Below are 15,015 nucleotides of genomic sequence, written 5' to 3'. Positions count from 1 at the left end.
CCACCAATATAGAAAGACTTCCAGTTGGTCAAGAACTACCACCCAGAATTGTGATGCCTCTGAAATAAAGCCTCTACTTTAAACTTAGGAATTTATGTACTTGAGCTACGTGAGGAGTAAGAAGTTTCAAGAGTTTACCACCACTGGAACTTAATTATCTCAATCCAGACCTTTTCTAAATACCTGCTCTTTTTGCCAATGTTCATTAATGTCTCATATTTGACACCAGCACCTCATTCATGTATGAACTTCTGAATTATTATTCTATTTGACACTGGCAAGTATTTTTGTTGCAGTCCAGCTGACTGGTCTACTCTTCACTTCCATCTGTTAGCACTTGGCCTGTAATCAAGATAAATAGCACTACTAGCATTTTCAAGATCATTCAGATGGCTGATCTTGGTATCGGGGCAGAATGCTATCCCTGAAGCAGTACACCACAGCATATCACCAACAATGACCCATGATTTTTTGCACTAAGAAATTGATGTGACAGTGAGGTCACTTTCCCATGCCTCAAAACTTATTTTTCTGTTACAGTATCTTTTTCTTGCTGATAGACCATAAGCCTTGCTTTTTAGCTATTCACAGTTATGAAGAATATTTGAAAATGTAATAATATAATGCAATTTGTTGCCCGATGGTCAGTGTTTCTATAAATAAAAATGTAAATGGTAACTTTTAATAGCTACTTTCACAATTAACAGTTGTTCTGAAAGTGACTCTGATTTTAGTGACCAGTCTTTAAACAGCATTATGCAATCAGGTAAGGCGGAATGCCAATACAACTCAGACTCATTTGGAGCAAAAGAGTTGGTTACAAACCAGATTCATTACCTAAATCCAGCTCCTTTGAAGTTTGCTTCACTTAATTGCTAATCCGAGATACCAACTGTATCCAAGTTTTTGTTTTTGTTCTTGAATTATAGTACAGTTACTATGTGTCTCTGCTGACTCTGAAAACTACCAATAGAACAAAAAAAAAAAAAAAAAAAAAAAAAACCACTAGTTTTACCACTATTGGTTTTGGGTTTTATCTGAACTTGAGTTTTGTGGTGTTTTTTTGGTTGGGTTTTTGTGGTTTTTTGTGTTTTTTTTAGATGGGTCTCATTCGAAGCAAAGTTGCTTGAAAATGACAGTCACTAAAGCCCATGTGTGATTGAAATCACACATGGTTAAAGACACTCCCACTTTCTAATTTACTTAGCAAAAAATAAGTCTGAACTATTTTGCCAGTGCATCTTTGCTAACGCAAAAAAGCTGCCACAGAAAAACTAAAATGCCATACAAATGCCTTCATTGCCTTATAAATAAGACTTTTTCTAAATGGTACCATTTGTGAATATATGAGGCCAGTCAGTAAATCACGTTCATGTTTCTCCACAAATATCACACTACAATTGAACACTGTATATGTAATGATCTCAGCACTGGTTCCAGGGAGTAAGAAAAGCTCTTGGGAGAGTTTTACTCTTGCTTTTAACCTAAGTCCTACACATACTCTGCTCATTCTGAATTGCCTGACAATTTATGGGAAAAGTCATTCTCTGACTTACTTTAATATTCTCTGAGTTACTTTAATATGTTCCAGAATCAGCCAGTCTCAGGAAAAAAATGTAATGGCTACAATGAGAATAGAAGGAAAGACTTGGGAGGTTTTCATTTGTAGTGTGTTCCACTCAGTTTCTACAGACTTAAAGGGGAATGTGGCCTCTGTTGTTGCTTTACATTTCCTTTTGCTTTCCTCCCGGAATAACTTCCCTGGTAGCATAAAAAGACACAACTGTAAAAGATTCAAGGTCAGGGAATTATGTGCTGATTTTTGTTCATTATGCAAATTTCTTCTGATGGGAAGATATGATCCAGGCAACAATCAGTATTTTTCCTTTTAAACCAAGGCTATAGGGCACATCTGAGACATTAGAATGGTTCCAGGCATAGTTCATCACTAATGTAAATGTGCATAATTTAATAATTTAATCCTTCTAAGGTGCACTCTGTATCACAAAGAAACAGAATCAGTATCCGTAATGTATGGCCTTTACATATTCATGTATTCATTTCAAGATAGTTACAGAATGAGTAGCTTAAACAATACTTAAATATGCAACAGCATTTCTAGGTATGGGTGCAGATAAAAAAAAAATAGAATATAGGCTATGCCTTGGTAAAAGTTATGCTTACTGAGATTATTAAAATCCACATACTTTAATGTATAGATCATAAACACAGTAAGTGTTAACACACCCAAAATCTCACAACCTTTTGTTTCCTGCACTCGATTACTGAAGAACAGCTTGGTCACAAACATGAGGTCACAAAATCAGGCTCTGAAAGTCATCACCGTCAACCCGAACTGATTCAAACCCGATAACGGTGCTATCTATACCTCTTGGATTTTGTGGGCAGACCACAGCACCAGGGTGGCAGGCCAATATTTTCTGCTGGCCCTTCAGCGCACCACGACCACGACGACACGAGCGGCAGAGGATTTTACTCCTCGTGACCGCCTTTGTATTTTACTTCAGAAGCCTTCAGCTAAAGCTGAATGAGAACCATTTAAATGCGTCGCATAAAACGAAGTGCCAGCGCAGGAACGCTGTTAAATAATGAAGTGTGACGGGCACAAACAAAAGCGGAAGGTGCGCATCCCCGCGGTGCCTGACACATGGGCAATGCCAGGTAGTTATTCCGCTCTCACAAAGTTGTCACCCACGGGAGGGGCGGCTCCTGACGCCCTGTCCTGCCCAGCCCAGCCTAACCCAGCCCAACCTAACCCAGCCCAGCCCAGCCCTGCCCTGCCGAGCTCGCCGCTCCCCGGGTCGCCGCCGCGACCGTGTCCCTGACGCTGCCCCCTCCGGGAGCTGGGGGCCGGTCCGGGGCGGGGCGGCGGCTGTCGGCCGGCCACGGGGGTGACCCACGGCGGCAGCTTTTCTTCACGAGCCGCCTCGTACCTCCCCAGCTCCCCGCTCCCGCACCGGGACCCGCTGCACCGGGTCACCGCGGTCTCTCGCATCCCCCCGCCGCCTGCGCCTCTGCCAGGCGCGGCCCCCGGTCCGACCCCGGCCCTGCCCCCGGGCGCTCCCGCCGAGCCCCGCTCCCCTCCGCCGGCAGCCCAGCGCGGGGGCGGCGGTGGCATCCGCGGCCGGGAGCGGGGCCGGGCTGGGCTCCGGGAGCAGCGGGGCAGCGCACGCAGCCGCAGGAAGGAGCCGCCGGGAGCCACGGTGGGACCGGCGGCCCGCCCGCCGCCGAGCTCGGCGCGGAGGATCGGCGCATCCCCGTTCCGCCGGGGGCGGCTCTGCCAGCCCCCCCCGCCGCCTCCCCGCCTCCCTCCCTCCCCTCCTTCCTTCCCTCCCCGCCCCTCCTGAGCGACATCCCTGCGAGTTTGCCTGGCTGCCCGCGCCCGTCGCTGGGCGCTCGCCGCCGCATCTCCCTCTCCATCAACTCCTGGGAGCCGCCGGCGGAGGGCAGGGACCAGAAGTTGCGGCCAGCCCGGGTGGAAAAGTAGAGGCAAGATCGGACGAGGCCGGAACCGAGCGCAGCCCGGCCCAGCCGAGCGGGGCCGGCGCGGCGGCCGCCACCCGCAGCCCCCAGCCGGGGCTGGCCCCGGGCCGCGCCGGCCGGGACAGAGCGACGCGGCCCCGCGGGAGCCGGCGCGGACGCAGCGCGGTAAGCCGGGGCCGGGCTGGGGGCGGCGGGCTGGGGGCGGCGGCCCCGCGGTCCTCGCGAAACTTGTCCAAGTTGTGCGGCCCCGGCGCGGGCAGGGCGCGGCGGCGGCGGGCGCCCTCTGCCGGGCTCGGGGCGCGCGGCGGGCGGCGCTCCCGGGCCGGTCCCGGCTGCCGGGCTCCTGCTTCCTTCCGCCCGCAGAGCCGCTCGCCTGTGCTTTGTTTTAATTCCTGCTGAATTGAATTTCGGTGGCGTGTGTCAGATTTATTTCCATGAGTAGCTGGTAGCGTAGCTGGAAAATATTCCCTGGGACCTCATGTTCACGCTGGAAATGGTGAAATAAAGGCGGCTTGAGTAGCCAATTTGAATTGCTCTTTTGCCAAGGGTGAATTTTGTGGAACTTTAAAAATGCTCCTTCTTTTATTTCTTGATTTCCTTAAAAGAAAAGGTGAATGAACTCATCTTTCCTATAAACTTAGCAGCAATTTGTTAACCAAACTATTTTAAATATGTTCTGACATCTACACAGCTTCAGAGAACTTTTGTTTCTGTTTCCACAGAAGGAACCTACATGCGAAGTGAAAGGAAACCTGAAACTGCTCTTCTTGCAAGAAAGTATTGGCTTTCTGCCTCTTTCACATGTTTTGCTTTTGCATCATAATGGAAAAAAACAGGATTTTTTGAATCATCGAGCCGAAATTCGGGCATCACTAGCTGAAGAAAATATTTTAAAAGACTTGAAAATATGTCAATATGACTCTTAATTCAGATGCATCTTTCACAAACAGAGAGGAATAGTGGTTAAAAGCATTGCAGTTTCATCAAAAGGATCTAATGGAGAATCTATGTTGATTTTTTTAAATTATTTTTTTCCTTTCCATCCCTCCATGAATCCCAAAAGAGAAAGATGGAAAGAGTGTGTAAGAAAATTGAAAAAAGGCAAAAACTGAAGACAGTAACTTCAGTTTTGGAATCTATTTTCCAAGTGCTGTATATTCCCTGTTTTATAAAATATAACACATTGATTTGAATAAATTATATAATTTTGTGATCAGTGGAGTTTTCGTCAGCTCTAAAAGTGGAATTTGGCCTGATTGAAAGCTTTTTAAAAAAGCAAACATATTACTCCAATTCCCGTTTTAGATCATGCTTTTCAAGTTACCAAGAGATAGTGTTTCAGTCTGTTACTGTGCAGTTGATCTGTGCTTTATATGCATATTGTAGAGATTTTACTTTTTCCCCGATTTTAGTGCTTATGATTGTAGTGTTGTATTTGAGGAAAGTGTGAACAGGCAGGGCACCTGAGATTTAATTTTCCAAGAGCCTTGTCATTTAAATGTTGTATCTCAGATTGCAAGTAGTCTGAGCCTTTGTTGTAATGCACAGTACACAATAAGTCTTTTCTCATAAAAATATGCCTTAAGATATATTTTTTTAACAAACTGGATGAAAGTTTGATATCTGAATACTGCTTTTTGAAGAAATGTATGTCTGGGGAAGAAGAGCTGCCTAATGGATCATGGCTCTGATGTTCACGGGGCATACTCTGTTTCTAGCATTAATGTTGTTTGATGTCTTCACTTTCGAAGAATCTGTAAGCAATTACTCTGATTGGGTGACTTTCATAGAAAATGTAGATCAATATGAAAAACAGCAACTTGAAGGTCTTAGTGCTGAGCAGAACCTGAAAAGAACAGTTCTTCATCCAAGCTTGTATTTTGACGCTCAGGATGTTCAGGCACTGAGGCAAAAGGCTCGTACAAGCCATTTGCATCTCTTCAGAGCCATCAGAAGTGCAGTGATGGTTATGCTGTCCAACCCTTTATACTACCTACCTCCACCCAAGCACATTGATTTTGCGGCCAAGTGGAATGAGATTTATGGTAACAACCTGCCCCCTCTAGCCTTCTACTGTTTGCTGTGCCCCGAAGATAAAGCTGCATTTGATTTTGCCCTAGAATATATGGATAGAATGGCTGGATACAAAAACTGGTTGGTTGAGAATGCTCCTGGAGATGAAGTGCCACTCGGTCACTCCCTAACAGGATTTGCCACTGCTTTTGACTTCTTGTATAATTCACTGGAAAATGAGAGAAGGCAAAAATACTTGGAGAAGATATGGTCTGTGAGCGAGGAAATGTATGAGTACTCCAAGGTTCGTTCCTGGGGAAAGCAGCTTCTCCATAATCACCAAGCAACCAATATGCTTGCTTTGCTTATTGGGGCTTTAGTAGCTGGAGTGGACAAAGGATCTCAGGCGAATATTTGGAAACACACTGTTGTTGATGTGATGGAGAAAACAATGTTTCTCCTCAATCATATTGTTGATGGATCTCTGGATGAGGGAGTAGCTTATGGGAGTTACACAGCCAAGTCAGTAACCCAGTATGTTTTCCTGGCTCAGCGGCACTTTGGTATTAACAACTTGGAGAATAACTGGCTGAAAATGCACTTTTGGTTTTATTATGCCACCCTACTACCAGGCTTCCAGAGAACTGTGGGTGTTGCAGATTCTAATTACAACTGGTTTTATGGTCCTGAGAGCCAACTGGTTTTCTTGGATAAGTTCATCATGAAGAATGGTGCTGGTAACTGGCTGGCACAGCAAATTAGAAAACACAGACCCAAGGATGGGCCAATGGTGCCATCCACTGCACAGAGGTGGAGTACATTACATACTGAATTCATATGGTATGCTGCTGAAATCACTCCTCAGCCACCTCCAGACTATGGTACTGCTAAAATGCATGTGTTTCCTAACTGGGGAGTTGTTACTTACGGGGCTGGATTGCCAAACAGTCAGACAAACACCTTTGTATCCTTCAAATCTGGGAAACTCGGTGGACGTGCTGTCTATGATATTGTTCACTTTCAACCCTATAGATGGATTGATGGGTGGAGAAGTTTCAATCCAGGGCATGAACATCCTGATCAGAACTCCTTTACTTTTGCTCCCAATGGACAGGTGTTTGTGTCTGAGGCTCTTTATGGTCCTAAACTTAGCCACCTGAACAATGTCTTGGTGTTTGCTCCATCTCCTACAAGCCAGTGCAACCAGCCTTGGGAAGGACAGCTTGGTGAGTGTGCCCAGTGGCTGAAATGGATTGGTGATGAGGTTGGAGACTCAGCTGGAGAAATTATAACAGCCTCCCAGGCTGGTGACATGATGTTTGTGGGTGGTGAGGCAGTATCTGCTTACACATCAGCTATGAAACTGAAAAGTGTGTATCGCGTTTTGCTGCTCTTAAATTCTCAGACATTGCTAGTAGTTGACCATATCGAGAAGGAGGAAGACTCTCCTGTTAATTCAGTCAGTGCCTTTTTTCATAATCTTGACATTGATTTTAAATACATACCCTATAAGTTTAAGAACAAGTACAATGGAGCTATGATGGATGTGTGGGATGCCCACTACAAGATGTTTTGGTTTGATCATCATGGGAATAGTCCTATTGCTAGGATACAGGAGGCTGAGCAAGCTGCTGAATTCAAAAAGCGATGGACACAGTTTGTAAATGTTACCTTTCCAATGAAAAACATGCTTACAAGGATTGTTTACCTTTTCTATGGCCCATATGTCAATGTTTCTAACTGTAGACTCATGGATAATGCAAAATCTGGATTTCAGGTTTCGCTCAGTGTCAACAACACTGAAAATACCATCTCTGTTGTGACTGAGTATCAGAGTTTAAAGGCAAGGTTTGATTACTTGGGATTTGGTGGTTTTGCTAAAGTAGTTCATGAAAATAAAGTGACCAAGTTTGGTCTTGGTACTGAATCTGTGAAAAAAGATAGGAAAAATAATAGGGTAGTTTTCCCATTTGGATTCAAAGTGAACATAATTGCAGGATTAATTTTGGGTGTCAGTTTGGTCATACTGGCTTTTCAGTGGAGGTTTTACATATCCTTTGGCAAAATGTTGCGTTGGATCCTGATACTGGTTGTTACACTGTGGCTTATTGAATTGGTGGATGTGTGGAGCATGTGTACTCAGCCCATCTGTGCAAAGTGGAGCACTGACATGACAAGGCTAGAACGTGATAAAGGCAATAAAGCCAAACAATTAGAAGGAAATCCTGTCGTTTTGCCAGATGTTATAATTACTTCACTTCCCACTTCTGGTGCAGAAATTTTAAAACAGCTGTTTTTCAATACCAGTGACTTCTTATACATCAGGATACCTACACCCTATCTTGAAATTCCTGAGACTGAATTTGAAATTGATTCCTTTGTAGATCCATGTGAATGGAAGGTTTCTGATGTCCAGAATGGTAATTTTCGTCTTATCCAAGGGTGGCTCCAGTCTCTAGTTCAAGACACGAAGTTGCATTTACAAAACATTCATTTATATGAAGCTAGCAGAAGTAAAATTTCTCAGCATTCTGCATTAAACAAAGACAAAAAGAAAAGGTCCAAAAAGAGAGACTCCCTGTTAGAGCAAAGAAGCAGGGCAAGAGGGAGTCAAGAAAAAGATGCTGAATATATTAGGGAACTGAGAAGACACCTTGTCTATTACCCTAATGCACGACCTGTGCTTAGTTTAACCAGTGGGAGCTGGACATTAAAGCTTCCCTTCTTTCAGGAAATCTTAGGACCATCAATGAGAGCGTTATATATAGTGAGGGACCCACGGGCATGGGTCTATTCAATGTTGTACAAAAATAAGCCGAGCCTTTACTCCTTGAAAAATATTCCACAACGCTTGGCTGCAATGTTTAAAGGGGAGAATGGTAAAGAAAAATGTAGTTTAAATGAAGGCTATGCCTCTGAGTTTGAATCACTAAGAAAAGCAATTTTAAATTCTAATTCAAATGCAATTTCTCTGTTGTCTTATTTATGGCTAGCAAACACAGCAGCAGCAATGAGGATAAACAGGGACTTGCTGCCAACAAATTATCAGCTGGTCAAGTTTGAAGATATTGTGAGCTTTCCTCAGAAGACAGCCGAAACAATTTTTGCCTTTCTTGGTATTCCTCTTCCTCCTGCTAACTTAAACCAAATTTTATTTGCCACCTCCACCAGTCTTTTCTATCTTCCTTATGAAGGGGAAATTTCACCAAGTAGCATTCATGCCTGGAAACAAAACATGCCCCATGAAGAGATTAGACAGATTGAAGATATCTGTTGTTCACTGATGGACCACTTAGGATACCCAAAGTTTATAGAATAAATGCTGCTGGTCAGCAGAAATTTGCACTAATGATCTCTGACTCCCAATTTGTGGATAAATATTAGATAAGTTTGTTTATTCTTGTAAAATGTGTACAGTCTGCTACTTTCAGAGAGATTATTTTAAGAAAAATGTAACTGTTCTTGAAACTGTGGAAGGGTTTTTTTTTTGGTGTGTTTTGATTTGGTTTACATTAAAAAGATATTGTAACTATTTTTGTGGCCTTTCAAAAAAAGCTGTGTGAACCTTTGCAGAAGCACCAGCTGGGGCCTCTATAGCTCAGGGGATTAGTAATAGAACAGAGAGCTTTTCACCTCCAGCTCACCAGTTTGACTCCAGCCCAAACGGTTAATTCCAGAAAGTATTTATCATCTGATGATTGCATGATGGTTTATATGAAATTACACTTGTCAAACTGGTCCTGTTCCCAATGGTCATTATTGGCCCCCTTGGACAAGTTTACTGATGCATTCTGTCAATGTCTCACTGGTTGCTATGGTGGTACAAAATAAGCATAAACAGATTTAGGGCTGTTCAGCATCCCCTTAGTGGGAGAAAACAGAACACTTAAGTATATCTAGTTTCTTATTTAAATTTGAGCAGACAGGTCCAGGACTGGAGTGGACTCGGATATTAAATCTCGTTCTAGATTATGGTTCCCGCATGTCAGAAATGTGGTACTTAAATTTGGGTTGGATGTTTCACAAAAGAGAAGTCTTAATTCTCCATTCCTGACAATATGGTACCCTTTGTAAGCCTGAAGTAAATTATATAGAGGAAAAGAAATGGGATGAAATCCAAGGAACTAGCAAGACCCCTCAAATTAATGGTTAAATTTGTGTAGTTTTAATCTTCCTCAACCTAATTTTTAATGTTGTTAACATATTGACTTCTTGAACTCTTTTATTCTATACCTCTTGTCTTAGAGGTCCTGCAAAGATATTCTCTTTTTGAGTTGAGACTCTTCCATCCATCTTTGTTGTAACACATTTCTCTGATGATTTTTGTGCATAATTTCCCTGGGACCAATGCAGCTATATGATGCCATTGGCATTGGCTTACTGTTGATGTCTGCATAAAATGCAATCTGAGATTTAGAAGACCTCAAATAAATCTCTAACCTTGTGTTGCTGTGGGATGTTTTGCTTGTCTGTATAATGAATTTCTGAAGGCCAGCCATTGCTAACCTCAGGTCTTCCATCAGAGAGGAGAGAGATCTGAAAATCACCTCACCCTCAGCCACCTCACATTTGAGTGATGTTTCCCTGCAGAAAACTATTTCCAAAGTTATCTGACTAGTGTTTCTTTAACATGATGCTGTGATGTGATACTTGTTTGAAAACAGATAGGCCTGATAGGATAATTGCATCTTTGTCACAGCGTATTTTTTTCTTGAATCTCACACTCTTTGTTTGCGCATGCCCATTAAGAAAAAAACATTTCCCAATTTAACTTGCTCAGCATTCTCTGGAAATGCATGCATATTGTAAATGTTTACAGATATGTATATCAGATCACAAAGAGACATCTATTTCCTTGACCATCTGTTTTTTATTATAACTGGAATTGTGTTGAAATATGCTTCAATTGGTTTGTGGGAGCTGGAATCAGAGCTTATTATATTAAAATATGTGTGTAATTGTTATTCATTTAGGTGGTAAGCGTTGGGTAATGTCAAAAGTGCAGTCAGTTTCCTCATAGAGATCACAGATACCCTTGCTAAATTTCAATATAAAGGAGTTCTTTTTTCTTCCAATCTTACCATTATGTCCCTGTCTTACCCAGCTGTTTTGTCCCTCCCATTTGTACATTTCATCTCCTTGAGATATCTCATTATAACCTAGATAAAAGTACCTCTTTCTCAGACAGTCATTAGTATGGCAAAACAGGCTTCTACCATGATAAAGCTGTCTATAATTTGTGGTGTCACTCACAGTAAATTACCTGTCATTTACTAGTAGTAGCTGTATTTTCCCCTTCAAACTGTATTTCACCTTTGACTAGGTGGAGTAGCATGTTAAAAGAAATATTAAACAAGTTAATATCCATTGGCATTTTAGTGAAACTTTTGTTTCCAACTATTGTTCTCCCAAATTGCCTTCTCTCTGCAGCCATTTTTGATTGTATGTTAAAAGAAAGTATTGATGTCTGTACAGTTTGTACTTGACAGAATAAATTTCAGCATTTGCTTTCTATTTCCAGGATTTACAGTCTAGAATAAGAACAAATAGAAAAGGTTTTTCTCTGTCAGAAGTTTTATGGCAGCTGAAGGTAAGATTTTGTAGGTATACAGAGTTGTTCTTAAAATTCTCTTCTGTTACTAGAATTCAGAAGAAGCATGGTCACTACACAGACACAAACTTTAACCTCCCCTTTCTTCATATAGTAATGTTTAAGACTGTCAATAAACTTTGAGAATTGTTTGAACTTTTTGAAAGCATGTCTGTTTAGGTATATTGTATTGAAAAGTGTTCTGAGACTTTAAATTACACTTTCATAAATACACTTAAGAAAACTAGTCTCATTACTTATCTTTTCTTCCTTTTTCTCCCTCTGTTAAATGTTGATAATTATTTGTACTGTATTGTAGTTTGAACTGTCCAATTATGACACAGCTAAGATTCTAAGGTATTTGTTTAAAAGGCAGTTTTTATTTAAATGCTTATCTCTAAATCATACTTGGAAGCATAAGAAAAGTAAATACCAAGGAAACATTTCAGTTATTTACTTTGCAAGTAAGTGACATTGTCCTTAAGGAGACGCACATAGGTCTTGGTATTCAGAGTTCTATCAAATAGGATATATCTGTAGTCTTTGAGCACATCTAAATGCCTCTATTGCTCCCAGTGGGCTTTTTCCGAGAGCAATGTCTGTGGAGCTGTTCAGACTGGTTCCTTCATCCTTTTTGCACACAGCTGGCATTCAGTCCTCATCAGATTTATGTTTGAGATTGCCAGATCAAGAGTTTAATTTCTGCATAAGATCCTCAATTATGTAAAATATAGGGCACAACTCATTTGACACTGTAATACTATTCTGTTAGAGCTAGAATGCAATTCAAATAAAAATTGCTTTTCAGATTTTATAAAGTTATTGTTAAGTGATTTATAAAGCTTCAGTTCTGGATCAGAATTTGTTTTAAACTGTAAAAATGGTTTCATTTGCTGTTGAAACAAAGTTGTATAACTGGTAGCAAACTCCTGTCCATCCTACAGTCAATTAGTAGCATTAGAGACGCTATTTTATTAACATAAACATACATTAACTGGAACATAATGCTGCATTTTCTGAAAACATTTGAAGTGCACAGTTCAGGATAAAGGATCAAAACATGTTATCAATATTCCTGTAAGTTACAAAAATTACCAGTTTTTCAAGTGGCCCATATGTTGGGTTCCATATGTTAGAATATTTTGTAATTAGAAGCTGTGATACTTGTTTAGGTGACTTAGTAGTTTATCAAAATTATTTCTTTTTATTTACGTATAAATTTTCTTCAAGAGGATAAGTACTGGATCCTAACAGTTCTATGGTCAGGGCATAAGCTTGCATTTCTTCTTCTGTACTCCTTTATAGATTTGGTTCAGACAAAACCTGATTTGCTTAAGTCTCATGAGGAAAGGGCTGTTTTCCAAGAGGAAACTTACCATCTCAAATACCATATATCAGTGTGGAATACAGACCATGAATTATGGATCAAATCTGTAAATTGTGAGCTGTTCAGAATTGGACCATAAGTGGCATGACGTCTAGGCGACCTCAGTGACTGTTGTGCCGTTGCTTTCAACAGGAACAAAATACTGTCATTTACTGTCATAAAATTATTATCAACTAGTTAGCCTGAATATTTCTGAACAGAAGAAATGGCAGGAAATAAATACCTTAAGTGATCATTAGAGTTTATTCTTCTTGAATAATCTTCTTTATTAAAGGTTATTCTTCTTGATTATTCTCCTTGAAAAAAGGAAGTGTATGTCCAATAATTTAAAAAATATAAATTGCTCTGTAACTCTAATCAAAACTACCTGTAGGCTGCCTGATAAATTTATAAGCCCATAAAAGGAGGTATAGAAACAAACAGATATTCAAAATAATCTACAAAGCACAATTTTCAAATGTCAGGACTCTGATTTTCTTTAGTGAGGAGACTTTTGCTTGTATGTGATCAACATTATTCTCGTAGGGGATGTGAATGGATAATCTCATGCTGTCTCTGAAAATACTTAATAATGGGAAAGTGCTGTTTCATGTTGCTGAAATGATGCTGTTTCAAATTAAACTATACATCTTTTGAGCAGGCAATGTGCTGAGAGTTATTTGTGATAGAGGAGAACAACGACAGTCTGATCTCATTCACCCAGAATAATTTCTGAAAGCTTAATTTATGGTTGTATAAATTCAGCTTTGTTTACTGCCTTTACTGAGAAAGATATTGTGGAGTTTTAAGAACATGACCTGAATTAATCTATGTCACATTAGGTAATTCAACTTTCACATCTAAATAGAGAGTCTTGTCACCCTAGAATCAATGGAAAATGAGTGTTGCCCTCAAAGGTAAATCAGACATTGCTGCTATCTTTTTAAATACTCAAAAGCCAGGAGTGGCGAAACCCTTAATTTAAATGCCCACTGACAGACCTCAGATGAAGTAGGATGAACTTGAATTTAAATGTGTATGGTCTTACATTTAAGTAGATATTTGTGTCTCAGCAATTTCAGTGTATACACTGTCCTAACAAAATTCTCTGAAACATCCTGCATAAAATAAAACTACTGTTAGTAAAACAATGAATTTGTGTTATCCTCTTTTTTCTTCTATATTATTTTGCCACTTCAGATATCACAAAACTTATCCTGCTATTCTTGTTGTTTGAATATGGGAACAATTTTTATCTTTCACAAAGTATTGGTAGCAAGACATTATTCCATCTGCCATCAAAAGCACAGTAAGCACATTTGTTATTAAGCAAAAAACCACAAATTAGCTATATTTCTAGAACAGAAAAGGTGATTTCTCACCCAGATTTTTGGGAGCTAGACAACTAGTGCAATCCATAAATTTGAAGTCTATAAACACTACTTGCAGACCGCATATTCAGAGTAGTCTTCTTCTAGTTCCTGAACTATACACAGGAGTTTTTTAGAGACAGATATTTGGCCTAGAAACCATTCTTAAATGTAAGTAGGTAAGCAAGTTGCAGCAGCCATGAATGTTCCAGTGTGTTTATTCTTCTTTTTAAAGACACATAAGTCGAATAAATGAAGCCCTCTGGATATCTTTTGCTGAATGTGGGCTGGTACAGGCAGCATCTATCAGATCCAGAGGCACAGGTAGTTCAGCCTCGCTAATACTGCAAAGACCTGTAACCCACAGGAGGTGCAGCTGAGCTGCATCTAATGTTCTGCAGCTGAGTTTTGCAGGTTTAACTGTTTTTTTGTTCATTTAGTTTTGCAATTTGTGTTTGGGATATAACTTTCAGGGGCAAGAACCCGATTCTGTCTTTCTTGTGAACTTCAGCTTTCAGTTATAAAGAAAAGGTTTGCATATTTTTCAGTCTTTTTCACATGATATTTGACTGTGAAGTAGATACATGTTTTTTGTTGATTTTGCAGTTGTTGGGTTTTTTTTGGTGGTTTTGGGGGGGTTTTTTGGTAGGGTTTGTTTGTTTGTTTGTTTGTGGGGGTGTTTTTGGTTTTGTTTGGCTGTTTTTTTCTGTAGAGTGTTAGCCCAGTGCCTTTGCTGAATGCTTTACAGTGAGCAGTGTGTGCTTATGCTTTGTAGCTCATCCTAGGTCATGTCACTACTTGTACAAGTAATTTTTTTTTTTAACTTTCTGAATCTTGAACCCAACCTTGGCTTTTGAGAAGATTATGTGGAAAATGCCTGTTATGATAGGAACAAAAATGTGTTTTCTAAAAAAAAAAAGTTGCTGTTTATTGCAAATTCTTTGACAATATTTATTTCCAGCTATTTTCTGAAAGGCTGTTCAAAGGGAATATATGCTGTGTACAAAGCTGAGAGAAAACTAATACCATGATAAAAGGCAGGCTGTCAGAGATAATACAGGCACACTTGTATCTGTGAAAGCCATTAATATTTCCACTCTTAATTGATTTTCTAACTGGTTGCTTATACTTTGTTTTTTTGGGTTTTTTTTTAACGTTTTTCTGTTTTCATC

General features: G+C 40.4%; 1 protein-coding gene across 3 annotated transcripts in view; it reads left to right on the top strand.

The window, feature by feature from the left end:
• Window positions 1–3,580: 3,580 nt before the first annotated feature.
• DSEL (dermatan sulfate epimerase like) overlaps window positions 3,581–15,015 on the top strand; it is a 146,936-nt gene continuing 135,501 nt past the window's right edge. For 2 of the 3 annotated variants that reach the window (XM_031503995.2, XM_077784520.1), the window contains exons 1-2: window positions 3,581–3,669; window positions 4,227–6,743. In XM_031503995.2, coding sequence (XP_031359855.2) covers window positions 5,186–6,743 — 1,558 coding nt within the window. In that variant the 5' untranslated portion in view covers window positions 3,581–3,669; window positions 4,227–5,185. Of the gene's footprint in view, window positions 3,670–4,226; window positions 13,629–15,015 lie in introns of those variants that run through there. The other variant, XM_021530886.2, reaches the window with a different exon arrangement.

This window comes from Lonchura striata, chromosome 1, assembly GCF_046129695.1.
Source record: "Lonchura striata isolate bLonStr1 chromosome 1, bLonStr1.mat, whole genome shotgun sequence".
NCBI lineage: Eukaryota > Metazoa > Chordata > Aves > Passeriformes > Estrildidae > Lonchura > Lonchura striata.
This window is presented reverse-complemented; position numbering and strand designations above follow the sequence as displayed.